This window comes from Phragmites australis, chromosome 20 (genome assembly GCF_958298935.1).
Source record: "Phragmites australis chromosome 20, lpPhrAust1.1, whole genome shotgun sequence".
NCBI classification, from domain to species: Eukaryota; Viridiplantae; Streptophyta; class Magnoliopsida; order Poales; family Poaceae; genus Phragmites; species Phragmites australis.
In genome coordinates, this window is record NC_084940.1 from 11,356,517 (window position 1) to 11,384,505 (window position 27,989).

General features: G+C 41.6%; 2 protein-coding genes across 4 annotated transcripts; one reads left to right on the forward strand and one right to left on the reverse strand.

Annotated features, from left to right (window-relative positions):
* Positions 1 to 6,681: 6,681 nt before the first annotated feature.
* On the reverse strand, positions 6,682 to 9,359 carry LOC133902531 (RING-H2 finger protein ATL48-like). Its single transcript, XM_062344146.1, has 2 exons — positions 9,151 to 9,359; positions 6,682 to 7,126 (listed from the first exon to the last, which is right to left on the reverse strand). The coding sequence occupies exons 1-2, from the start codon at positions 9,266 to 9,268 to the stop codon at positions 6,939 to 6,941; spliced, it is 306 nt and encodes a 101-aa protein (XP_062200130.1). The 5' UTR covers positions 9,269 to 9,359; the 3' UTR covers positions 6,682 to 6,938.
* A 14,941-nt stretch (positions 9,360 to 24,300) lies between these two features.
* LOC133902490 (probable serine/threonine-protein kinase PBL28) lies at positions 24,301 to 27,578 on the forward strand. 3 transcript variants are annotated; one of them, XM_062344092.1, is made up of 7 exons: positions 24,301 to 24,752; positions 24,871 to 25,172; positions 25,355 to 25,539; positions 26,064 to 26,262; positions 26,360 to 26,523; positions 26,656 to 26,760; positions 26,856 to 27,578. In XM_062344092.1, the coding sequence occupies exons 2-7, from the start codon at positions 25,106 to 25,108 to the stop codon at positions 27,180 to 27,182; spliced, it is 1,047 nt and encodes a 348-aa protein (XP_062200076.1). In that variant the 5' UTR covers positions 24,301 to 24,752; positions 24,871 to 25,105; the 3' UTR covers positions 27,183 to 27,578. The 3 variants fall into 3 exon arrangements, with proteins under 3 accessions (XP_062200076.1, XP_062200077.1, XP_062200078.1); XM_062344093.1 differs by having other exon boundaries at positions 24,877 to 25,172; XM_062344094.1 differs by having other exon boundaries at positions 24,895 to 25,172.
* The last annotated feature ends 411 nt before the right edge of the window (positions 27,579 to 27,989 follow it).

Genomic DNA, 27,989 nt, shown 5'->3' on the forward strand with positions numbered 1-27,989 from the left:
TGAGCACATCAGGCACTCTAATATGGTCTTTGGTTCTAGATCTACCTTGAGATTTTTTGTTATTTTTTAGAAAAAATAAATATCAATAATTGTATTCTTTCTATTATATTATTCTTTTAAATCAATATAGTTTTATGGATATTTTATTTACCCCTTCTAAATCCTTGTTATTTCCCATAATAATGGAGTTAGGGTGTTCCGATGTCCCATCACCTAATGTAGTGCACATATTTGTACTGGGTATTGGATGTAGAGTATCCATAGGACTTGAATACTGAGTATCTATAAGGTGTCTATCAACTTCAGGTTGATTTGCATTTACTACTTTTGAAGTTAACTTTTTTTGTTTCCGCAGGGAGTTGAGTGGCTTTATTAGGTACCTCCACTCCTTCTGACGCATTGAGTGTGGGGATAAGATTTAATGACACCTTTGTTGCCAGTAAATGCATCTGGCAGATATTTGCAATGTGTTGCGAACATATGAATCTTTCAACTTATTGTTTAGATTCTTTAATATATGGATCTAAGGACTAATTGACTTTATGTAAGGACTGAGTTTATGTGACATTCCAATCTATTTTCTGACATTCTTTGTGGTACTTGTGATCTCCCCTTAATGGCTGAAAATTATCCTCATCGGTGTACCGACCTGTGAATAAGTCCACTGATAGGGGCTTAAGGTATTTTATGATTGATGAATAATTATACCTTATATAGATCCCAAAATTTCGTCGAGGATCCATTTATGTACACTATGGTGGTGATATATGTACGTATATTATGTAACCGATTTTTCGCATATGTGAAATACTTATTTGATTTTCACGTACTAACTACAACAGGAAAACTGTATGATATACAATTGGTCTGGTTTTAATTAAATATGCGGCGTGTAAGACTACTTAACTACCAACATGAGGTTGGTAAATTTCAATTCTAACATGGTCATGCAATTAATTTAACTCTGCTGATGAGAGATTCAGCTAGACTATTTTTGGTGTGTACAAATAAGGTACTTAATGCCCCAAATTAACGCCTAAGGCCATACAATAATTATTGAAGACTCATGAATTGAATTCAACACCATTGTCCATTTTTATGGAATTTATCCTGTGTTTAGTACAATTTGCTCATAATTTGATAATCTGAGTAATAAATTTGTAGATGCATCTATGATCACCAAAAAAAATACCTGAATGGTCTAGATAATGGTTGAATGGGACCACATATATCACCTTGAATGTGTTCAAAGAAAGTTAGTGGTTCATTTTTAATTTCAAGGTAAGAGGGCCTTAAAATTAATTTTCCTGTGGCACATGCGGTGCACATAAAATATGAGGATTTTGAGAATTTTGCAATATTTATATTGTGACCAACAAAATTGTTGATATTTTTTCTCATCATCCCTATATCAGGATAACCAAGGAGATCATACCAAGTCTTGAATTTTTGAAGATTTTGAAAGTATCTTGAACGCAACATGTGATATGTGACCAATGTATGTATAATAAAATTTAGATGAAAATGGAGTCCTCTCATGAACTTGCTTGTGATATCCATTACTCTTAGTGATGAAGAAATATTTATTTTTGTTGTCATTATGGGTTTCTATGTGGAAATATTTTGATGGATATCTTTGTAGCTTAATAGAGTACATGTAGAATCAAGATACAAGAGTACATCCCTCGATTACTATTTGAGTACCCATTTGGGACAATGATTGTGGTTCTGTCGGAACCGACAATCAAAGCATCGTGTCATGCGATAGTTATAATATTTCCTTGCCTCTTTTTAATAGTATAAAAACATTTAGTCTCCCTTGATTTTGTATTAGTGGTACAACTGTCTACTAAACATATTTCCTACTTCATCTGATTGCTTCTAATAAAATTTCTATATATATATAAGAGAAAATTCACTAGGAATTTAACTTACATATAGAATACATGCAATGCTGATTTTGTTGGTTATCATATCTTGATAGACATTATTGTATATAAATATATACAATACTCAACATCAAGTAGGATAATAGAAGGTTTATGATATTTATGGAATGATTAGGAAAATAAGTAAGGTCTCCAAACATATCTTGGGAAGGAAATTCCACAAGAATGTCATCAACACTAAGGAGATCCTCCTCCTTTTGTCTTACCAAATTATTGTTCTTCATAAGAGGAATGGTTTAAGAATAGACTGCTAGCAGAGTGTCTTCTATTTGTGCATTGAAGTGGGCTTCAAACTTATCCCCTTGTACTTGCTTGCCTTGCCCAATGGATTTGAGATACAAATCCACCAAAAGTTTGAGAATCTGGCATTTGTTTGCACGATGAGTCATACATCTACACTGTGAAGATCGGTGACGTCCTAAGGGGGGTGAATTATGACACTTAGAATCTATTCAGCTCCTATATCAATTTATATCTAAATGTGCTATAGATTTATCTAGTGTGTCTACTCTACCGATCAAAAGAGCTTGCAACCTATCTAGGAAGGTAAGTTGCAAGTATGTAAATGCAGAAACGTAAATAAGGTAGAGAGAGCAAACTCGTCACCCCTAGTCCACGTTGGAGCTCTACCAAGGATATGCTCCCAGTTTCTAAGACTATTCCGGTCATAGCTCTTGAGCTACCAAGTCACAAAGGCAAGACCTCAACCCAGATGAGCCACCAAACCACAAAGGCAAGGTCATACCACTAACCTTTCTCCCGGTAACTTATCATCGTCAGCTTGAGACACCAAGGCAAGGGTCTCCGCATCCTTGTACAAGCGTCTTGTCACTGCTCCACACCAAGTTGGAGGGTAAACAAGCTTGAGCAACTCTGGCTCAAGATGCCGGCGAGTCACCAAGACTCGAAGGCATTGGCATACCACCCGGTACAAGCTAGGATAACTCCTTAATCCACTTTCTAGGAAGCAATCACCTAGCAACACTCTCTCTAGGCCTATAATCACTAATCATGTACTTAATTGCCTTGGATGATCACATTAAGCACTATAGTGACTTAGATGTCTTCTCAAGTGTATCCAAGTTTCTCTAGACTCCAATACCTTCAAATGGCTGAGTGGGTGGGTATTTATAGCCTCAAACCCGCCAATTAGTTGTTGCCCCAACGGCTCAACTTTACTATAAGCACCAGATGATCCGATGATAGTAGTAGTACTAACACGGGATCATCCAGTGAATACAACCTCAGAAACTAGCTGTTAGAACCCTACTTAAAACCTCTGTGAATACCAGACTATTCGGTGTAACCTTCAAACCATCACCGGACTATCCAGTGAGTTATCTTGAGCCAACCGAGCTACTTCATTCTTATATACACAAAATACTCCAGTGTGATCCTTTAATGTATACACATATATCACTAGACCATCTGGTGAGTTGATCTTTTGTCTTCAACATTTGAATCCTTCTCTACAGAAAATGCTCCGGCGCAATACTCTGGGGAGTACATCTCCAATCACCGAACCTTCCAGTTTGTTGATCTTCAGCTGCCTTCTTCTGGAAATGCTCTAGTGTGTACTGCTTCATTGAGCACTAGATCATCCGGTGAGGTGATCATCTCCCACTGTCAGAAATGCTCTGGTGAGCACACTTTCTAAGCACCAGACCATCCGGTGGGGTCTTTTGTTTTCTCTTTGCACTGTTCATTGCCCGGTGTGTTGAACTTTCTTAACACCAGACTACCTGGTGAGGTCAACTACATCTGGATATAAAACTCCTGCGTGTACAAACTTGTCTAGCATCGGACCATCCGGTGTAATCATTTTTTCTAGGACTTGTCCAATTCAATCCAAACTTTATCCTTACTTTGGTGGCTTCTTCATGTATTGTATTCATGAGAGCTAATAATATATATTCTTGACAAACATATTAGTCTCAATGACTATGTTATCATTAATCACCAAAATCACAATTTGGTCTAATAGTGCCATTTTTTCTACACACACCTAGGACAAAATTGAGAGTTGTCTTTATTATCATTTCTAATGAAAATATCTTTGCCCTTGTCAATTCCACTCTTTTCCTACATGTTGGAAAACTACCACTTTCCATTGGATTTCTTGTTGTTCCATTTGCGATCACAAAGTTTACTTATATCCTGAGTTTTAGCATATACTTCAGAAAAGGTGCTACACCCATTGGGTGATTTTGATGAATCTTCATTATAAGTTCATCATGTTTTTTAGCCTGAAGTGATGTATATAATAACTCAGAATACTTTTTGTATTTCTATTGTCGATATTGCTGTTAAAATACACGAAAAAATAGATAGAAACTGCATAAAGTTTTTTCAATCCTATCGTTATCCAAAACTGTATAATCATAGAATTTCAACTTGGAGCAGATTTTGTGAACTTGAGAATTATAATCTGTTATGGTCCGAAAGTCGAAAAAATGAAGGAGAGACCGTTCGCGTTAAGCTTCGGGTAGGATAACATATTTTTATCTTTCATAACGCTCCTTGAGGGAGGTCTAACGAGAAAATGGATCGTCCTCCATTAAATACTCAGATTTTAGATCTGAATGGAGGTGATGCAATAAAAATACAAAGTTACATATTTAGAATGCTCATGAATATGATCAACATTCTTTAGTGGTGGAGTTATGGTGGTAATAAAAACTTCCAAGCAGTCAAATTGATTTTGACATCGTCTGCCCAAGTCAAGTAATTACTACTATCTAGTGCAAGTTCTGGAAATTTCTTTTTAGAAATGCCAACCATGTCCTACATGAGATGACATACATTAATTTACTAAGAGATTAAATAATGGCAAATGTTGCAATTGATTAAAAATGCTAGTCAAGATATGTCAGTAATGACAAATGATGTAGACCTTCAATATATAACAGGCAATATATCGATGCTAATATGTTGGACGCAATTCCTGATAGAATAGGTGGCAATCCAATCACATCCAACACATAAACTCTGTAATAAAAATGTGCAATAGGCATGATGAAGCTAGTCACCAATATAGTGTAGACCTCGTAGTATTGAGCAAGATAACTCGCTCCTATAGACATGGACTCCGTTCAATTAAGGTGGATGACACTACAATCGCAGTCAATATTATAGTCTCAAATGCCTTGTGCTATGCCAACATTATTAAAAAGGTAATCATCAATTTAATAGAATTTTAGTAAATTATGTGAATTATTTAAGCCAATGCTCAAATAAATAATAATAGAAAAATTATTCCAATAAAAATATGCGATAAGAGATTGCATGGAATATTAATGTATTAAAACTGCAATATATTGAACATATTACGGACGTAATATGATTACAATACAGTAATACATTAAGTCTTGCAAATATTTAAAGTTTGAATGACTAAAATGCAAGAGTACAATATAATTGATATTATATTTTAAAAGCAGTGCATAATTGTAATAAAACCCGCGAGGTTTATAAAAAATATGCTGTATTTCTGTATTTCGGCCCATATAGGCCTTTGAAGGCACTATGTAGCCCACGGCCGAGCCGGTCTAGCAACTAAGCCGGCCTAGTGGCTATGTGAGCCGAGCCGATAGCTCAGCCGAGAGCCTAAGCCAGCCCACTTGGCTAGGCATAACCTGTCTGGCCGGCGCTGTCTGCTACGATGCAGCTTGGTGCATCCCATCTGGCTGGCATGACCCGCCTATCCTGCACGGTCCGCAACACGTGGAATTATCTTGAACGTAACATATGGAACAAGTTTAATGTATATATAGTACAATATAGAGGATAAAGAAGGAATTCGCTCAAGTACTTGCTTATTATATCCGTTATTTTTTGTACTGAAGAGATATTCATCATTGTTGCCATTATAGGTTTATATGTGAAAACCATTTTAACGGATATCTTTATAACTCAACAAGGTACGAGTTGAATCAAGATACAAGAGTGCATCCTCGATTACAATTTGAGTATCCATTGAGAGAATGATAGTGGCTCTGCTAGAACCAATAATCAAAACATCGCGTCTTGTGATGGTTTTAATATTTTCTTGTCTCTTTTTAAGAGTATGAAAATATTTAGTTTTTCTTAATATAGTGTTAGTGGTACAACTATCCACTAAATAAATTTTCTCCTCCATCTGGTGTGTGTCGTAAAATCTATATATAGAAAATCAAGAATGATCAAAAATTAATTTATATATATAATATACTTATATTATTGAGTTCAATATGTGGTACAATATCTTTTTTTGTATAATGACAAATATTACAACACTTAGTATGACATAACATGGCTAATAATATACTGTGGGGATTGCCAAAGAAACTAATTCATGTCTCCGTTTACTCTACAACACATATTTCTCATTTTTCATCATTCATAAGAGAGGACTTGAGCTTTCTTACCAACATTCAAATCTGCAGAATGCCTCAACCTCACTCATTTGCGTTATGTTTAATGTTGTGTTTGTTGATCGATCACATTTCAGGTCTCCGACTCTGACCACCATTTGCAGATGGTAAGGTGAATTACAGAGTTTGGGAATGCACCATATTAACTGCTTCCCTGATGGCAATCTTAGTCTCAACCAAGTTTCATATAACATTATGCGCAGCATGTTCGGTTTGTGGTCAAGGCACAATATCTCGATACACTAGTTTGGTGCACTATCTTGAGTGACATAGGCCTGAGCTGATAATCATGCAATCATATAGATAACATTTCAGACGAATTGTTCGAAAGAAGAAGATTATCATCTCAGCGTGTGCCACCAGACAACACAACAGACATTTAACATGTAATAAGAAATGATACCTAACTTGATTGACAAACAATGGCGTTATTCTCAAGCCAGCTGAATGAACCAATACTGATTCCTAGTTAGCCATCACATGTGGTGTCAGGCCAAAACGACATGGTTAAGCCCAATGTTATGAACATGGAACTTCAGTGCATGTGACATTCCATATACTAGAAAAACAGTAAAGTTCATGGGCTAGACCCTTTCTTGAACAGCTTGATTTGGTCACCATAGTAGTAAGCACTGCCCATCATCAGAGCAACTGTTGCGCCTTGAGCAATCACACGTGCCCTCATCAGTTTCTGGCCCAGTTGAGAGTTCCCATATCGGAAACTGATCAGACCAGCGGTCAGAACGCCAGCGGTGACCAATGCACCTGAAATAATGCAACGTTTGATGAGACATGAAGTGCTTCAAGTGATTATAGAAGGTGAAGGCATGCATAGATAAATTAACATTTTTTAGCAGTGAATTAGTATCCCCAGTCCAGTTTCCATCTGCTTCATCACAGTAAGTATCATTGGCAACTGTTAAATACAACAAAAAACATATGATTGTCGGATCCATAAAGCGCAGTTAAATATGTGATCGAATGTTATGAAATGTTTAAATGAGAATTAAGCAAAGCAAGGATGACAAAATTAGAAACGATCAGAGACTTCATGAGACTTCCTACTAAATCCGCAGTGTAGAACTGTATATAAATACTGCTAGGACTTCGGCCTTTCTTATACTTGATAAGTTAACCCTAAAGCGCTAGATGGCTAGTAGATGTCAATAAGCAGAACTGTGATAAAGGCCTCAAAATAGTTTCACTAGTTCCGCAACATCCGCTTCTTGAAGAAGCTTCACATATACTATGACTTATAAGGGCATCTTCAAAATGGATGCTTGAAGTGGTGTTCAAGGAAAGGAGAAGATGCGCTTATGGAGGTGCTACACATCCTGACTTCGACATCTATTCTTTGTACATAAGAACCAACAGAACAACCCAAGCATCCCCAGTGCTTGTGCCCGACCAAAAACAGATGAAGTTTCACATACCCATCTAAGATATTTATAATTTACCATGAGCTACCCTAGCTGCCTCGTATTTGTTTCCATCAAGATCACACCAAGGAGCAAAATACTCTTACAACCCACTTAAAAAATATTGATGAAAACATTTTATAAGCTAATAACAGTTGTATTAATGAGAAATCAACTTTATGAGTTTCAGTGGCTTTAGAAATTAGAACTCAGAGAGTAACCTCCCAAGCAACCATACATTATAAGATTGAGAAAATATAAACCCTCCCAGAAACAAGTTCATGAGTCGCCTGGTCATTAGTGGTGCTGAGCAGATATTCCTTGCTCACATCAAATTAAGATGGCTCAATTCAGTTGCATTCTGCAAATGAGCCAGCGGTGCCTAAGGTTGTCCTCTTGGGGTCAGCTTGTTTCCTCCCCTAACCCCTACCTTAGTGGGACTGGGACTGGGACTGGGACAAGAGCATTATATCAAACAAGAAAGGTCAATTAACCAATAAAAGCACAAGATGTCTTCAAGCTACTTAACTCCTAGTAATTCATATCCGCCAAAGCAGATGTTGGATCGACACAATGCACATATAGGATAAGAAATTATGATACTCCTACCATGTACCTAAGCAACTCAGCCTTTGTCAGCCATTCATAGAGGTACATGAAATTTTAAAAGAAAACCGTAAATGTTGCCATTGAATAACTATCCATCCAAACCGCCTTCAGCTTCAGGTCCATTACACAATGTCCAACCCAATCCACGAAAAAGGAACCCAACATGGAGATGTGTTAGGGCCTAGGGGGGAATCCTACTATTTGATGGCCGATGAAGCCAAACATTGAACCAGAGTCTGCATACAAGAAGGCGATAGAACAGCCTCCGGTATACTACCTCAAATTTCACGTTCTCCAATTGAGCACGGCGCAGTTATTGGTTGATGTACACAAGAATGCATGCGATGCAAGAGAACTAAAACGGACAGACAAATTGCAGCCGCTATGATTTACGAAGTAGTAAAGCAACCATTAAATTTTACACCAGCTGACACAATTTGATTTTTAAACATGCTAATCCATCAATCTGGCCTTGTCATAAGCCCGGTGCTAGCAAAACATGCGATCCTAGAAAATAACGGTCCTAGATCTCCCACAACAATCCAGCGCCTAACCCCCCCCCCCCCCAAGAATCACCACCCCGCAATCGACAATCCTAGAGCAACGCTGCACGATCCCCAGTCCGACGCTGGAGCACCCAGTATCCAACCCGTTGGGCCACCCGGTTCCGGGCCGCGGCGACCGATCCTACTCCTGACCGTCCGCAAGGGCAAAAAAGGGGACCGCTAGCTGGCGCCACGCTAGAGAGATGGAGGCGCGTACCGATGGGGACGAAGGGGTTCTTGACGGGCTTCTTTCCCTCCAGCGGAAAATCTTCCATGTGGAGCGGCGGCGGCGGCAGCGGCGGCGGCGGGGCGCTGCCTCCATTGCTCTTCTCCATTCGCGCCGCCGGTTTTTGTGCTGCGCTGCTTCGCGTCTGCAGGAAAGAGGAGGGCCTGGAGGAGCAAAGGCAACTTGGGCATGGGACTTGAACACACGGATATCTCTCAGTATATCGAGATAATTACTCGTTTTTCACTCTCTCTCCGTATATCGGGATAATTACTCTATTATCACTTAAAAAAGTTTAAGTGATAATCGCCGCTGAGAAAGATATGTGAACTATTCTCAGTATATCCCATCCATCTCTATTTCATTCTCTTACCTATATATATTCTTACCTAATTCTTAGCATATATCTCAAACATAAATAAATAATCATGATAGCCTATGCGTTTGTAACAGGTATAAATCGATAATTTATCATTAAAAATATTAACACTTTGATTATAATAATACTTGTGTTAATAAAATGTTAGACAATATAAATCAATGATTATGAGTTCAAGCGATGAATAAGTGAAGTTATTTCTTGATGGTGAGAAAAAAAATCAATTACGAGGAGGCAATGCCGCCGCTCTTCAGAAGGTGAGGAGGGGGCGTCCAGGCCATTGGATTGGGATCCGAGGGAGGACGGGTGTTGGGAGGTTAGCGTGCTGTACTTGTGGTGTCAAACTTGCCAACCGGACACGTGTGACCTTCTCCATCTTCGACGTGATACAAAATTCTAGAATCTTCTAGAATGTGTCTTTTGTAATTCTTCTGAGAGGCTGGTTTTTATATATATTTTTTAGTTCCTGACAACCCAAATTGCCATTCTTATATACTAGTGTCAATTCTTTTGTTTTCACATTAATACTATATTATGAACTATGATATGATCTAAAGCATAATAGAATTATATAATGAAAGCTGCTACACGTACGATCACATGCAGCTTCACGTCATGGTTGTAACTCATAACTTAGTCGGACATAGCAGTCGTACGTGTAGACTTTTCCTTATGGAACTATAGTTTTACTACAGTCGTGCGTTTAGATATGTGGTCTTCTAACGAAATTTTGGTTTTATTCGTTTACTACATTGCTAGAGTCAAAGATTACCAAGCTTGAATCTTAAAATATGTGCACGTCTTAAAAAGTAGTTTTCGATGTGAATGAATAAATACTGCAAAGAGAACGGTCAAAATTAAGGATCACTGTTTGTGGATAAATTCCTCGCGAATCTAGATCGTCAATTCGGAATAGTACATTGTGCAATATGTTATCCATTTAATGATTTCATCGTCCGAGTCAAGGTTGATACGACTATATTAATATGTATTCTTTAAATTTCAATGCGTATGATCGCAAGTAACGATTAGAGAGAGATGAATAAATGTCTCAATAATTTTTTTAAATAGATGATCATCTTCTATTTTTAATCATCCAACATACCTCAAATCTTGAGTGGAAGAAAAATAGTCAGAGAGACAAAACAAGATGAAAAGTTTTAAGGCAATATGACTCTACGGATGAAATATGAATCATATGTTCTATTCAAAATCATTCTATATATCTTTGTGCTCAAAAACTTACAACTTTGAAGATAATCGAAACAAAGATAAGATCACCTAGCAAGTAAACTATCCAAGATGATAGTCTAGAGGCAAAAAAATTCAAGACCTCATCATATGTATATATATATATATATATGTATATATATATATATGTATGTATGTATGTATGTATGTATGTATGTATGTATATGTGAATGCTATGTCTCTAACATCAAGAAAAGCAACTTTCCAATGTTTTAAAATTTCAGCTAAAAAAAAAACGAAAATCAACAACAAAGCATCGAGAACTTGCAAACTTGCAAGTGAACCAATAGAAGGAAAACTAGAAGGAGGGGAATTCAAGCATATGTAAAAACTTAAACTTCATTACTCAAATATGTCAGCCCTATTTTAGACAGATTATAAAAATTTATCTCTCAAAACTCTCACCTATTACATAGGCTGAGCACTCATCTCCCTCTCTTCTAACACCCTAACACAAAACTCTCACATAGATGGCTCAAAGGAGTGGGCTCCCCAACCGGCCATACCCCTTAATTTATAGCCTAGGAAACTTGACCTCCAATTTTCTTTGACTGTTTCTAAAATATCTTTCTCTTGTAGTACATTCCTAACTACCACCGGAGGTATTTTGGTCCATTTTCTCCACCATTTATCGGACGACCGTGGCACCTTCATGGCTTATCTTTGCCTCGACGCAAGCTTCGCGATGATGCCACGTGCACTCCATTTACCCGCGATTTTATGGCCAAACCGGGAAACCGACTCGCACGCTTCTTAAGGCATGACTCACAGCTGCTTACTTTGATCTCAAACAAGTCTTTCAACGTTGATGTGTGTCCTCCGTCTTGCGATCTTGACCGTCGGCAAGTCTCTCCCGCTCCCAATCCCTTGGACCGCCTTGTCACTTGCACCAGCGTCCCCTTCGCTTGACTTCGTCAACACACCACCTTCATCAACCTTCATCTCTTACCTTGTTTGACCTCCACGTGTACCGCTAAGATCATCCTTGACTCCGCCCGGCCTCCTTGATCATCCAGCACTAAGCACCCCGCTTAGCCCTGATCACCCGCCGTCGATCGCCAAGTTGCATCCATCACCTACACACCATGAGACCAGCAAACATGCATCTCTAGAATAATATAACATCATCATATATTAGTCCAAATCGAAATCAAGTTGAAAAAGATCAGACGTAACAAAAATGTGAACACCGGATAGTACGGCATTCACACCAGTGCAACACCAGACCATCCAGTGAGTACAACTCCACTAGAACCTGATTTGCATTTCTCTCTAGAAAAATTAGTCTGGTGATCTCAAAATCCTGACACCAGACAATCCTGTGAACACCTCAACATTTGCCTCAGAACTGAAAAACTCCGGTGATACTCTCCGGTGTTCACACGCCCATCACTGGACCATCCGGCGAGTACATTATCACTGGAACTTAGTTTTTCAACCTCTCTGGAAATCTTTGTCTGGTGAAGCCTCCGGTGATCACCGGTGCACACACCGGACCATCCGGTGAGGCTACCGCACAAGACTTTCACAATTGCACCATTTTCTAGAAAAAATAGTCTGGTACTCACTCTCACCCACACCGGACCTTCCAGTGAATGAATTTTTCTCTGTCTCTGCGTTGAAAAGCTCCAGTGCTCGCATCTACCACACACCGGACTATCCGGTGAGATAAAAAAACCCTCACATCGGACTATCCGATAAGTGTAAGCTTCCTACACCGAGACAACGATACAAACTTCAATTCTTTTCAACTTTGATTAGACAAAATCCAACATTGCAGTATATAACCATGCATATGCTAACCAACAAAAGCCACACAAACGTCAATCACTCATCACGCAACATAAACCAAGGAACATCTTAACTTGATTCCTCAATCTCCCCTTTGATGAGTGCATTGACAACATCACAAAGAACAAAAGAAGGTTTGAAGATCGCACAAAAAGCTCATCCAAGTGACCAAAAACTAGAGAATGAGCAAGAACATGTTACTTGGCATAAGAAGATTGTAAAGGCTCGAAGAGAAGAAGAGACTAGCCAAAAAGCAAAAAAAAAACGCAAAAAAAAATGCAAAAGATACTCTCCCTATGCTCCCCCTTGATGAGTGCACATGTTACATTTTCTCCCCATTTGAGACTTGCTTTCATGATTTCTCCCCATTTGGCAATACAAACATCAAGGATAAAATATTATGCAATGGATGAATGCAATTCTAACGAGCTTTCACAAGTATACCACAAAGCATTAGCAAGAGCTAGAATTGCCAAAGGGCTGCGAAACGGAGAAGGTGGAGCGCACAATTGCATAGAAGCTCAAAAAGAGATAGTGACACAAGAGCATAAAACTTTACAAGATAAATCCGAAAAACTGGTTGGTGTATTGAAGTTCATATAGCCGAATCATGTTCAAAGTGACCACCACATAAGCATCCACTCGTGCCATGGCAATACAAGCATGAAGAACTAGCCAATTTCAACCTAAAACTAGGCAAACAAGAGTTCAGGACATATGAAATCAAGACTTAGATTGGTCAAGTGGTTAAAAAGAATTAACATTTAGGCACATTTCTCTCTCTTCTTCAGTTTATCCTCAAGTTATCTCTTATCCAGGAAAAGTGTCGCTTCCTATCAATTCTATAACTAGCAAAATTCACAAGAGAAGTACCCAAGAAATGACAGGTACTAGAGTCACGCTTCCTATCAATTCTATAACCAGCAAAATTCACATCCAAAAAACTCAAAGAGAGAGAAGAAGTGGCAGAATACCAAAGACCATACTCCAAGGTCTGCTTAAGGTACCTAAGTATGTGTTTCACCACTTGACAATGAGACATCCTTGGTGAAGCTTGGAAGCGTGCACACAAGTAAATGGCGAAGTGAATGTTCGGTCTTGTCGCCATCAGGTATAGAAGGGGGCTAATCATGCTTCTGTACTCTCGCTGGTCCACCTCCTCTCCATCTTCATCCGGATCAAGCATTGTCAAGATAACCATCGATGTGATCAAGGGCTTCGCATTGCTCATGTTGAACTTCTTCAGTAAATCATTGGTGTACTTCATCTGGTGGACGAATGAACCTTGCTTGTGTTGCTTGATTTGTAATCTGAGGAAGAAGTTAAGCTCACTCATTATCGACATCTCAAATTCTCTACTCATAGTTTCTACAAACTTGGCCACAAGAGCATGATAAGAACCACCAAAAATGATATCATCCATGTAAATCTGAACAAGTAGGAAATCATTATCATGCCTAAGATTGAACAAAGTTTTATTTACAGACCCCATCTCATGCCCATGCTCTAGCAAGAAAGACTTAAGCCTATCATACCAAGCTCGAGGAGCTTACTTAAGCCCATACAAAACCTTCCTAAGCATATACACTCTATGAGGGTATTTGGGATGCTCAAAACTTAGGGGTTGCTTGACAAAGACCTCTTCTTCTATGAAATCATTTAAGATAGCACTTTTGACATCCATTTGGTACAACTTGAAACCTTAGGATGCCGTAAATGCAAAAAGAATCCTAATGGCTTCTAGCCTAGGTATTGGTGCAAAGGTCTCTCCAAAGTCTATCCTCTCTACTTGAGTGAAACTTTGAGCCACAAGCCTAGCCTTGTTTCTCACTATAGACCCATCCTCCCCCTATTTTTTTTGAAAGCCTATTTTGTGCTAATTGTGTGAACATTAGGAGGTGGTTCTACTAGGATCCAAACTTGGTTTCTCTCAAAATTTTCTAACTCTTCGTGCATGACATTGATCCAATTTGAATCAGATAAAGCATGTCCAACATCATGGGGATCAAAAGAAGCAACGAATGTAGAATCAGTAAAGTGAGAATAATGAGCAGATTTTGAACGAGTTACCCCCTTGCTGAGATCACCAATCACTATGAGAGGACCTCTCCCCTCAAACACTGCTGGTGTAGGCTCAAAAGCAGCTGAAATGGAAGAAGAGGCTACATGACCCTCTGCTGGTGTAGAAGAGGCAGGAGCCAGCTCAGGAGTGAGTGTAGTAGGAAGTAGTGGATCATCCTCGTCATCCACAAGTGCTAGAAGGTCACCATCCAAGAAGATGTTTTCACCAATCTCATGATCACCTGCACACTCAAAGGAAGTACTAGCACAAGGGGTTGATTCATCAAAGGTCATATCACAGGACTCTATGATAGTGTTAGTGTTAAGATTAAAGACCCTCTAAGAATGACCATGAAGAAAATATCCCAAAAAAATGCCATCCGAAGAATGCGACTCAAATTTATCAAGATTGCCACGCTTTAGGATGAGGCATCGACAACCAAAGACTCTCAAGTGTGAGACCTTCGGCTGTCTCCCAAAGCGCAACTCATAAGAAGTCAAATTTAAAATTGAGCGCAAGAAAACCCGATTGGAGATGTAGCACGCTGTGCTAATGGCCTCAGTCCAAAATTTTCTGGGAGTCCTATACTCATCGAGCATCATCCTAGCCATCTCCACCAAAGTGCAATTTTTCCTCTCAACCATGTCATTCTGCTGAGGAATGCGTGGGACGGAAAACTGATGCTCAATGTCATGCTCAAGATAGAAAGCATCAAAGAGATAGTTCTTAAACTCGGTGCTATTATCACTGTGAATTGCTTTCAATGCACCAGGAAGTTTCTTGAATAATCTTAAAGCCAAGTTCCAAAAGTGTGAGAACACTTCATCCTTGCTCACAAGAAAGTAGACCCAAGAGTAGCGAGAGAAATCATCAACAATGACAAGTGCATACCACTTCTCACCCGCCGAACGAACCCGAGAAGGACCAACAGTGTCCATATGAAAAAGTTTTACCGATCGTTCAGTCATCACCAGATTGACTGGTGGGTGCGAGGCAACAACCATCTTGCCATACCGACAGTGAGCACAAACAAGATTATTCTCAAACTTGAGCTTGGACAATCCTCGGATCAAGCCTAGTGCACTCAAACGTGTAAGCAAATCGAAGCTCATGTGCCCTAGTCTCATATGCCACATCCAAAGCTAAGAAGGTTGAGCAATCAAACAACGAGAAAAAGCAAGAAACTCAGAAAAATTAGCTCCAAAAACTCTCCCAACTCTGGAAATCTTGCAAATCAAAACGCTAGAAGAATCAAGAACTCGAGAAATATCACGTTTGAAACGCACTTCCAAGTCCTCATCTAGAAACTAAGATACAAAGAGAAGATTGTATCCCAGATGCTCCACCAAAGTCACATCCTTGAGAGTAAAACTCTAATTCATCCTTACCATACCTTTAGCTTTCACCCTTCTTTTCCGATCATCCCCGAAAGTGATGTACTCGTGCCGCTTCGTCGGGGTGAGGCTAGAGAACCATGATGCATCTCCGGTCATATGGCATGAACAACTGGAGTTAATGAGCCACTTGTTCTCCAAGCATCTGCCTGTCACCTACATGCGAGAAGAGTAGTAGGTGGATAACTTAGTACTCAGGTTAGCCATAAACTTCTTGGGAATCTAATACTGGGTCATCCGCCCTGATGTAGTAAAAGCAAGTTCATCCAAATCAATTCTCGCACTAGCACGCTGGGAGCGAGTACCACATCGAGGAGAGCGTGGTCTGCCAAAGCACTGCGACTCAAAACCTCTTACACGTGAACCAAAACCATATGAGTCATGGTAGGATCCACGCCGGGCAACACATCTAGGAAGAGACTGAAAAGCGCTAGGGACTCGTGAGTTGAAGCGAGGAAAAGGCTCATGTATACCAACACAGGGGTGATACATGTCTCGGGTGCTCCACTCCCAATCACACCGCTCATCTCTCCTATGGCGAAAGAAAAACCTAACCAAGTGATCATCTCTCTAGTAGTAGGTTCAATGGTAGCGTCTCTCGGGAACTCGACTGTCGATCACTCGGGGCTCTCTCACAGGCTCTCTCATCTTGGGTAGTGGAGCTCTCTTGGGTTGTGATGCGGGTTTCTTCTTTGTGGGTTGTTGAATGGGTTTCTTGATAGTTTGTGGTGTGGTATTGATTTTGGACTTCTCAGCTTCTAAGTAGTAGGTGTGGTGAACACAGTCTTACTCTCCCCATTATAAACCACCCTCTCAAAACCCAACCCAAGATCCAAACCCGCCTTATCGGCACACATCTTGATCTTGACCAAGATCAAGTTCATTTGCCTTTGCCCTCTGAGCATTTCTCCACTAGAGAAAGGAGATACTCATTCTCGACCAAAAGCTTCTCAACTTGGTGCAAGTGGAATAATTTGGTTGCATATCCTTCGAACTCTCAGCACTCTCCGATCTAAATTCCAATTCCTTAATGTGTTTGGCTTTCAGTTCAACATCCTTTGCAAGCAAAGGACAATTCTTGTAAGTACCTAAGAGAGTGAACCTAGACTCCTCCTCAAGAGCCTTCTTCTCAACAGTCTCAAGTCTACTGGCAACTTGAGCATGCAAAGCCTGAAGCTCGGCAAGTTCTCTCATAATCACCAAACAACTCTTACACTCCTCATCATCACGTCTAGACTTAAGCAATGCAAGCTCAGAAGAAACAGACTCATACTTAGGCCTAAGCTCCTTTAACTCACACGCAGCTTTCTCAAGTAACCTATCATGACTAACGAGAGCATCATTCAAGATATAGATTTGGATGGAAAGATAGTCGTAGGAAGGTAATACATGGGAGGGATCAAGCTCGGAGTCATTGTTGCTTTTGTCGCTCGCCATGAAGCAGAGCCCTGTGAGATCCTTGGCTTTCTTCTTGCTCTTCATTTGCAGTTCATCTTCCTTTGAGCTCTCATCCTCGCTTGAAAAGGTGTCGATGACACTGAGAGATACCATGAATGCCCTAGAAGCCGCATTGGCCGCCTTCTTGGTCATCTTACCGCGGTTCTTCTTGAAGAAAGGTTTTTTATTTTTCTTCTTGTGCTTATCGTACTCGTGGTTGCGGTCTTCCTTCTTCTTGAGCTTGGGGCAGTCCACCTTGAAGTGGGTGGTGTTACCACACTCAAAGCAGCATGGGAATTGTCCCTCCTCCTGTCTCGGTGGTTGTTGTACAAGCGGGTGAATTTCTTCGCGATCAGTGCAAGATCCTCATCATCAAGCACATCCACCTGCTCCTCTGTGATAGAGACCAAGGAAGACAAAGCAAAACCACCAGATAAAGTGTTAGCACAAGAAACACCAACTTCAGACTGGTTGCCACCTCTAGGTCCGAAAACCAACACTATGTTCTGAGACAGTGGGTTTCTGAGACCAATCCGAGCCACATTGGCTATCTCGGTGGACTTGAGCTTGCTGAAAAGTTCATCACAAGTTAACGTGTCATAACTTGATGACTCTTTAATGCTTGAGATCTTCATTTCTCATATGCTATGATCCAGAGCATAGAGAAGCTTGATCACTCTCTCATGATTAAAATAGGATAAAATACCAGTTGATCAAAGATTGCTAACAATTCCATCAAAACGAGCAAACATAGCATCCAAAGACTCTCCGAGACCCTGCACAAACATTTGATACTCTTGGTTGTATGTGCTTTAGCATCTGGCCTTAATCTGATTAGTGACTTCATGAAAGAGAGTAGTCCAGATCTCCCGAGAAGTACAGAGGTACTGAACCGTGTCAAACTCATTCTGACTCAGACTTATGAATAAAATATTTCTGGTCTTGTTATTGGTCTCATACTGTTCGATTTGAACCCAGGTCGTGCGAGCAGTAGGGATCTCGTAAATCGAATCAACTACCTCCCAAATTGCACTTCCTTAGCTTAAGAGATAAGCCTCCATGCACACCTTCCAGTACAAAAAATCACAGCCATCAAACAGCGGAATCTTCCCACTTCTCTCCATGTTGCCTATGGATCACAAAGTCTGTTAAGGTCAACAAGTGATTAAAACGGCTCTGATACCAATGTAGGACCGAAAGTGACGACTAGAGGGGGTGAATAGGCGCTCAACAATTTCATGTGAAATAGATGGTCTTCTCTTATTTTTAATCACCCAACGCACCTCAAACCTTGAGCGAAAGTAAAATACTAAGAGAGACAAAGCAAGATAAAAAGTTTTAATGTAATATCACTCTACGGATGGAATATGAACTATAGGTTCCATTCAAAATCATTCTATGTATCTTTGTGCCCAAAAGCTCACAACTTTGAAGAATGACGAAACAGAGACAAGATCACCGAGCAAGTAAACTCTCCAAGATAATGGTCTAGAGGCAAGAGAATTCAAGACTACATCACATATGCATGTGTATGTGAATTCTATGTCTCTAGCATCAAGAAAAATAATTTTCCAATGTGTTGAAATTTCATATCAAAAAGAAAAACAAAAATTAATAACAAAACACCAAGAACTTTGCAAGGGAACCAATAGAAGTAAACTAGAAGGAGGGGAATTAAAGCATTTGCAAAAACTGAAACTTCGTTACTCAAAGAGGTCAACCGTATTTTAGATAATTACAAAGATTTATCTCTTAACTCTCACATATTACATAGGCTAAGCACTCATCTCCCTCTCCTCTAACACCCTACATCAAAGCTCTCATATGGATGGCTCAAGGGGTGAGCTTCCTAACCAGCCATACCCCTCTATTTATAGCCTAGGAAACTTGACCACCAAGTTTACCACCGGAGGTATTTTTGTCCATTTTATCCTCCATCCATCGGATGATCGTGATGCCTTCATGACTTAGCTTCGCCTCGACGCAAGCTTCATGATGATGTCACGTGCACTCCATCCGCCCGCGGTTTTGTGGGCCAAATCGGAAAACTGACTCACATGCTTCTTAAAGCATGACTCGTAGCTGCTTGCTTTGACCTCAAGCAAATCTTTCGATGTTGGCGTGTATCCTCCGTCTTGTGATCTTGACCGTCGGCAAGTCTTTTCAGCTCCTGGTCCCTCGGTCTGCCTTGTCACTTACATTGACATCCCCTTCGCTTAATTTTGTCAACACATCGCCTTCATCAACCTTCATCTCTTGCCTTGCTTGACCTCCACGTGTACCGTTAGGATCATCCTTGACTCCGCCCGGCCTCCTTGATCACCCGGCACCAAGCACCCCGCTTAGCCAAGATCACCCACCGTCAACTGTCAAGTTGCATCCATCACCTACACACCATGAGACCAACAAACATGCATCTCCAGAACCATATAACAACATCACATGTTAGTCCAAATCGAAAACAAGTTGAAAAATATCAGACGTAACAAAAATGTGAACATCGGATGGTCCGGTGTTCACACTAGTGCAACACCAGACCATCCAGTGAGTACAACTCTACTGGAACCTAATTTGCATTCCTCTTTGAAAAAATTAGTCCGGTGATCACAAAATGCTAATACCGAACAATCTTGTGAACACCTCAACATTTGCCTCAGAACTGAAAAGCTCTGGTAATACTCTCTGATGTTCACACGCCCATCACCGGACCATCCGGTGAGTACATTATCACTGAAATTTAGTTTTTCAACCTCTCTAGGAATCTTTTTTCGGTGAAGCCTCCGGTGATCACCCGTGCACACACCGAACCATCCGGTGAGGCTACCACACCCGACTTTCATATTTGCACCCTTCTCTGGAAAAATTAGTCTTGTGCTCACTCTCACCCACATCAGACCTTCCAGTGAATGAATTTTTCTCTGCCTCTGCGCCGAAAAGCTCCAATGCTCATATGTACCACACACCGGACTATCCGATGAGGTCAAAAACCCTCACACTGGACTATCCGAGTGTCAGCTTCCTGCACCGAGATAACGATACAAACTCCAAATCTTTTTCAACTTTGGTTAGAGAAAATTCAACATTGCAGTATATAACCATACATATGCTAACCAACAAAAGCCACACAACGTCAATTACTCATCACACAAGATAAACCAAAGCACATCTTAACTTAGTTTCTCACAATGATTTTTATGTTAGGGGCTGTTTGGATCCCATCATCTGAGCTAAATTGGAATTTAATTCATTTGGAACCCTCTCTTTTCGGCGAAAGGGGTTGGATTTATATCAAAGTGAACAGTTCATCCCTTGGAATTACATGGTAGTCCCTTAATATAAAAGAAATACAAGAGAAATAAATAGGACATATTTTGTCTTTCTTCATGCCACACGCCTCCTCCCGGAGCAGCAGCTTGGACGAGACGAGTGCCCAAGGCAACTACTAAAGATTCTACCCAATCTAATAAGGGAACACCAGAATTTTGGTAAACCCCAAGCGCCAGTGACATGCACCAAGGTTGGCCAGAATGCTTTAAAATCGATCTAAGCACATCATATATCACCTTGCCATAGTTGGGAGGAAGTTGGACTAGCGACAACAGCTTTGAATTCACCAAAATTGATGTCCCAGAACCATAATCCACCACCACCAACTTTTGAACCGGCACCACCAAACGCAGATCCAAGTACATCGACAATGCAAAGAACAAATCTATGGCCGCCGTTGTAAGAACCGATGACCCAGCACAGGAACAACCCAAACAAGGGGGCTACACCATCATCTAACCCAATCACATATTGGTTGGGGCTAGGAAGTACATACTATACATTCCTCCTACATGGACGCTCGTCAGAATTGCCTTCAGCACCAAGGACGAACACGGAGGGCTATACAAGGGAGAGCAAAAGACTTGCTAGAACCTCACCGTTTGGAGCATTGTCTATAGCTTCGCTATCTAAAGGAGAACCATCGGTAGCGGTGTCATTAGAGAGGAACAGAAGAGGCAAAAAGCCCCAAGCAACCACATCACCATGGGCAAATAGAACGTAAGAAACATAGAACTCCAAGACTGGGGCTAGGTATATTCATCAGACATTGGATCTCGGCTCCCTCCCCCTGCCTAGGAGGCAGCCGAAGGAGAGGGGAACCAGAGAGAACGTGCCGGATCGAACTCGTCGCATTTTCGCTCTTGTAGTACTGTAGAGAGGGAATACCTTCTATGCGCTTTAGATGTGGATTCAGTGTGTGGAACCTTTCTTTGGTTCCTATGAATCAAAAGTTTTACACATATGGGATTGTTTAAAGTACGATGTATGACTATCAATATATAGTTTTTATTTGGAAAAAAATATGAAAACAGGAGATGGAAAGAAAACTAATCTTGTACGAATCATAATCCTATAAAATCTGGATCATATATATAACTCAATATGATCCTATGTTCTTACAACTTGTATCGTGATCGTGAGAGCAAGTACAATAAGAACACGTCACATTGCTTTGGCTATCAGACGAGCCATGTCAGTAAATTCGTACGTGGAGGGGGGAGAAAAGAAAAGAGAGAACGAAATGGTCGCTCTTGCAGTCGCCGGTCGCAAGCACGGGAAAAGAGGCGCTGCAGACCGCTTGCAGTCGAACTCGTCGTCTACATATGCGTTTTGCGGGTCCGCCCATTTATTTCCAGATCTGCTGCACCTGTGTTGTGCGTTGTCTCCCTCCGCGTGCGAGCACAGGAGGCCATTGAGCTCTTCCGATCCAAATCCACTAACGTGAGGGGAACAATAATTTGTGGGGATGAACAGTAATTGACATTAGACACTGTAATGATAGTACTGTAGTAATGAATAGTAGTAATTTTACTGTTTATAAGCATTGTAGTATCAAATCATATCTATTCACTTGATATTCAACGGCTCACGATGGAACTTCACTTCACCGTAAGGTCGGAGGATCTTATTCTCATTGAGCTCATGTGCTTGTCAACAGACAATGCAGATTAATTGTTGTACTGGTTGTCAATAGCCCTTTCCTTTTCTGATTTTAATTGTGAATTGTTTCGGATTCAAAATTTCATGCAAAATTCAATCGTTCTAACACTTGTTACACAGTTTCAATCTTGTATATCCTAGTTTGTTTCTTTATGCTATGACCAACACACCTAGCCATATGGATAAGTGATAGATGCAGAGGAGCTAAATAGGGTGACTCATATACCTCTCTCTCCATCCTCTTCTCCCTTTTTCCTCTTCTTCTCCATATCTTTTCTCTTCTTGCTCTCCCTCATTCATCCTCAATTCATCATCCATGGTAAAAAAAATGTTAAGAGGGGAGGAGAGCTCCATTAGCTGCAAAGCCGTAGAACAGGCTAGAGCTCCACAGCCCCCCGATCCGCCTCTGACATGGATGAAGGGCAGTGTTGATCTCAACATTTGATATTAACATGCAAGAGTTAAATACTCATGCGCTTGTCAAGAAACAATACATGAGACCATTGTTGTACTGGTCGTCTATAACTGTCCACAAATGATGTGGCATGGTCTTGTAGCCATGCTTATCGAACTCGCTCTGATAGCCATTCGGAAAAGATTGGGCAGATTGGCAAAAGCACGCAACCCTCATGCCGTCCGTTTCGAGCGAATCGCTGTCACCGACGAGAGCCCGTTCTCGGTTCCCTAGCGTTGAGTGAGCCGGTCGAGATATAGTGCAGCGATGTCGTTCTGTGTAGAGTACTGGGCTAGATATTCAGCAGCTCACTCTAATGCCTCCCCTGATTCTATGCACTTCTTTATAAAATTCATTAACACTTAGCCTCTCGCAAATAAAATAAAAGATAGAGAATCAGACATCATTAACCGAGCCTAATTTCAGTCTCAGGTCTAAACTGCGAGCTAGTTTTTTTTTAATGGAAAATGCGAACTTGTTGCTGTGCTGCGGTGCGCCGTGGAATTCACACAGCTTGTTATTGGCTTACGTGAATTTTACCAACTGCTGCGATGTTTTCGAAACTTGAAAATGCGTCTCAGTCATCGAAATACAAAGAGCCACCACAATGGAAAACTTTTCCCAATTGCAGCAACGTTTTGCCGACTTAAAAAGTGCTTCTGCTTTAGTTATTTTAACCGATAATTCATAGGTCCAATCTGATGGCATAGGACTCATCTGATCCTCTGAATCATGGCATGAAAAACGTGCATCCAGTGCGTAATCTACTGCAGTTTAGGCGTTAACACAACCTTGAACACTGGCCAGTTTGGTCATTTGTTCTTCAGGCCTGCAACCAAAACCAACAACCTCACCTACAACTTCACCGCCCCCAACATGTCGCCATCAGAATTTGAAAAGTATTGATCTCCATCCAGGAAACGCTTAACAAACACACATACTTCTCCCACCCGCCGTTTGTTTCGCCGCTTCAAAATCAACCTGTATCTGATCAACTGTCCACTTCGCCACACTGAGACATACCATTATCATTTACTTGCAATCTTGGCCCTGTCATCATGATTCCCTTCTCCCTTCTGAATCTGCCGTTGCCAATCGGTAAAATCACCCGCTCCTTCGGTTGGCCGGCTCGCGATCGGATTCAAAAGTCGTTGCCAAATTGAAACCAAGACTACACCATCCATCTGACTTAATTGTAAAAGCATGATGTTATTCGTCTGAAGAATTTGATTGGTGTTTATTCAGAAGGTTGGCTAGGACGGATCACTGATCCACATTCACTGGAGCCTGAAAGCTTCCTGATAACGGATACATCGCAACTACCACCACCGCTCCTCCGTCCTTGGTCGCCATCACCCCGTCCATTTCTCCTTCCAAACGTCCCCATCACCACTCGCCATTTCGCCCGATTTTCTGCTCATCTCCTGAACTGCATTGCACCAACCAACCAAACTCTCTCCCCCATCTCTCATTCGAACTCCATTCTCGTTTCTCCCAAAGCAGCGAGCTTTGCCGCGATCCATCGTCCGTATCGGCATTTCTTGGCCCGTGTGCACGCTCCTCCATCCTCGCCCTTGCTAGCTGCGAATGCCCCCGCTCCTGCTCGGTTTTCGCTGTCCTCCCTCTACTTCTTTGCCAACGCCTTAGGTGGCGCGTCTCGTCCTACTTAGCTCCCAAGAGACCATCTCCGTCGCGTCTCTTTATCCTTGATCCTCGCTGTACGCCTGTACCGTACTGCACCCTCCGTGCCCTGTCCTCTCTCATCCTCGTGCTCCTGTCGATACATGGTCCAGCTTCTCCTTACGCGGCGGCGGCGCGCCTTCTCGGTCAGTTCAGGTCAGCCTTGTTTACTTGTTCGTCAGTTTTTTTTTCTCTCTCTCTGTTTTTAGTTTTGAGAGCGTTGCTATGAAGAATTGGATACAATGCTGTGTGTTGCATGCCCTGATACTTGCAGTGCTAGCCATTCTTCCACTTCCAGGACATGTGCTTTTCTCATAAAGCGTAGTGCCCTGTGTGTGCCTTGGGCCGGAGCAAGGAATATCTCCCAGTTCTTGATCACGGGAAGGTATCTTGGAACGATTCGATGCTTCAGAAAGTTTCAGCGTGAAGATCTTTACGCGACAATCTGCGAAAGCTTCGGCCGGTAATTTCATTGGCCTTGAGCGGAAGTGGAAAACGGAGGGTTCAATATGTTCAACATAGTTTCATCTTGGAACAAGAGGAGGAGAAGCAGATCGCTTGATCAGCTAAATCCCTGTGAGTGCAACTCCTTTTTTTTTTCCTTCTATATATGCATGCATTTTTTCTCCTTTTCGGCTTAACCCTTATGAATTTGTGAATGGTATCATTTCTTCTATGTGAAACTGCAAGTATGCAGGAATTGTTTCAGTTGGAATTTTGATAATCTGAACTTCTGAAGTTCTGAACGTCCGTTGCAGGGGTGTACAAGCCAGCTGGGCTATGGCAGGCGAAGGAGCAGAGCCCGCCACCGAAGAAGCGCAACTGCACGATGGTGTTCACGCTCAAGGAGATGGAGGAGGCGACCAACATGTTCAGCGACCGGAACCTTGTCGGCAAGGGCGGCTTCGGCCGGGTTTACAGAGGCTTGCTGAAGGATGGCCAGGTGCTATTCTGCAATTGTTGTCTATTTTTCCGTCGGCGTTTCTGTTCCTAATTCCAGACGCATGCTAAGGATATTTGCCTGATCTTAGAAGTTGATGTTATTTTGTCATTTAGTAGATTTTATGTGAATTATTTCAAATTATTGGCAGTTAGGCGCCAATGATTCAGTTTGGAAGAGTTCTTTTTTTGCTCCATGTATTTGGCCTATTATTAAAAAAAAAAATAGGTGCCCAGTCACCAGACCTGGATGTGATAAGCCCAGCAGACAGCAAAGATCAGAATGGTGTGACATCCGGTCTTAACATCCACTCAAGAAAAGCAAGTGGCAACAACCAGTCAAATTTCATCAACCATCAATTGATTCTCATACAAAACATTGAACCTGAAGTTTTGAGCATAATACCAATATGTTCTTCTTCCAGTCCTGAATTTGTTTGCGATAACTTTGACTCGCTAGTTTCAGTACTTCACTTGCACTATTTAGAAGATGCTTCTAACCAAATATAATTTCTGTTGTATGCGAAGATTGTCGCCATCAAGAAGATGGACCTGCCTACTTCCAAGCACGCCGACGGCGAGCGCGAGTTCCGGGTGGAGATCGACATTCTGAGCAGACTGGACCACCCCAATCTGGTCACGCTGATCGGCTACTGCGCTGACGGAAAGCACCGGTTCGTGGTCTACGAGTTCATGCCCAAAGGGAACCTTCAGGACATCCTCGATGGTGAGACCAGACATCAATTTTTCATGTTCTCATTGCACCACCACAATATGCATGTGCCTGAATGTTCAGAACTGCCGATCTGACTTTTTTTTTTCAGGCATTGGGGAGGTGAAGATGGACTGGCCGCTGCGCCTGAGGATCGCGCTCGGCGCAGCGAGAGGGCTCGCCTACCTGCACTCCAGCACGGCCGTCGGCGTCCCCGTCGTCCACCGGGACTTCAAGTCCAGCAACATCCTCCTGACCGAACACTTCGAGGCAAAGGTAACTGAGTGTCCACTGCGCCTTCTTGAATCTTGTTCACAATCTCTGATCATATGGAACCATGAAAAGTTTCACCTCTGCACTGCATTGCATTGCCTGACGCCAAATGCGGCATGCCGAAAACCTTGTCAGATCTCGGACTTTGGCCTCGCCAAGCTGATGCCGCAGGACCTGGACCTGCACACGACCACCAGGGTGCTGGGCACGTTCGGCTACTTCGACCCTGAATACGCATTGGTATGACTGTGATCATGAACATTCAGTTCAGGTTCTTGCTACTGTAATGTAGATGCTGGCTAATTTTGGTTCGTGCCAATGCTGCAATTTTTCAGACAGGGAAGTTGACGCTGCAGAGCGACGTGTACGCCTTCGGCGTCGTCCTCCTGGAGCTGCTCACGGGCCGCCGCGCCATCGACCTGAGCCAGGGGCCCCAGGACCAGAACCTCATCGTCAGGATCCACCAGGTGGTGGGCGACCGGAAGAAGCTGCGCAAGGTGGTGGACCGGGACATGGCCAAGGGCTCGTACACGGTGGAGTCGGTGTCCATGTTCGCCGCGCTCGCCGCGCGGTGCGTCTGCTTCGAGAGCGCCGGCCGTCCGTCCATGCAGGACTGCGTCAAGGAGCTCCAGCTCATCATGTACGCCAACATGAAGATCTGAGTCGGATTTGGAGGGAGGCATGCACGCATGGGTTTTGAGATGGGGTGCAACTGCTGGATTGCAATTGCAAATGCAACTTTTGTCAAAGAGGATGATCTCATGATCACGATGCCTGTACAGGATTATAGTAACTTCTCATTGCCATAGGAATGCTCTTCGATCTACAAAGAGCAAAGGTTTTCTAAATTTTTGTGGCGCCACAACTGTTCAATTAAAGCCTTGAAAAAGAGGGGCCAAGCGATGTAAAGATTTCTGAGAAATTTGGTGTGTCGTCCATGATCGACGGCACTGTTCTCCGGAGTCTCAATTTGTCGTAAGAATTAAGATGGCACGGACGCACGTTACGATTGTAATGCGAGGTTACTCGTTTAATAACTGCGTCAATAAATGGTGCTTATTAGAGCTGAATCCTGCTAATAGAGTATATACCTGGGCCAATAATCAAAATGAATTGATTTTGGCTAAATTAGATAGGACTTTTGTTTCTATTGATTGGGATGCAATGTTCCCTTTGTCAACGGTTAAAGCTTTGGCTAGGGGTAATACTGATCATACGCATTTACTTATAGACTCTGGTGAAAATGAAGCTTATGGTAGAAAGAAGTTTATATTTGAAAAATGGTGGTTAAAGAGACCTGATTTTAAAGATGTAGTTTTGAAAGCTTGGACTATGGAATGTAAATTTACTGATCCTATGAATATTTGGCAATTTAGAGTGAGAACACTCCGTAGAATTGTTAAAGGGTGGGCTGCCAATGTGATTGCTGAGTTAAATAAAGATACGAAGAATCTGATAGATGAACATTT

Coding starts and splice junctions, on each gene's coding strand:
- LOC133902531 (XM_062344146.1), bottom strand. CDS start 9,268: ATGGAGAAGAGCAATGGAGGCAGCGCCCCGCCGCCGCCGCTGCCGCCG. Junction 7,127..9,150: donor GAACCCCTTCGTCCCCATCG/GTACGCGCCTCC, acceptor GCATTATTTCAG/GTGCATTGGTCACCGCTGGC.
- LOC133902490 (XM_062344092.1), top strand. CDS start 25,106: ATGTTCAACATAGTTTCATCTTGGAACAAGAGGAGGAGAAGCAGATCG. Junction 25,173..25,354: donor GCTTGATCAGCTAAATCCCT/GTGAGTGCAACT, acceptor CGTCCGTTGCAG/GGGTGTACAAGCCAGCTGGG. Junction 26,524..26,655: donor CCGAACACTTCGAGGCAAAG/GTAACTGAGTGT, acceptor AAACCTTGTCAG/ATCTCGGACTTTGGCCTCGC.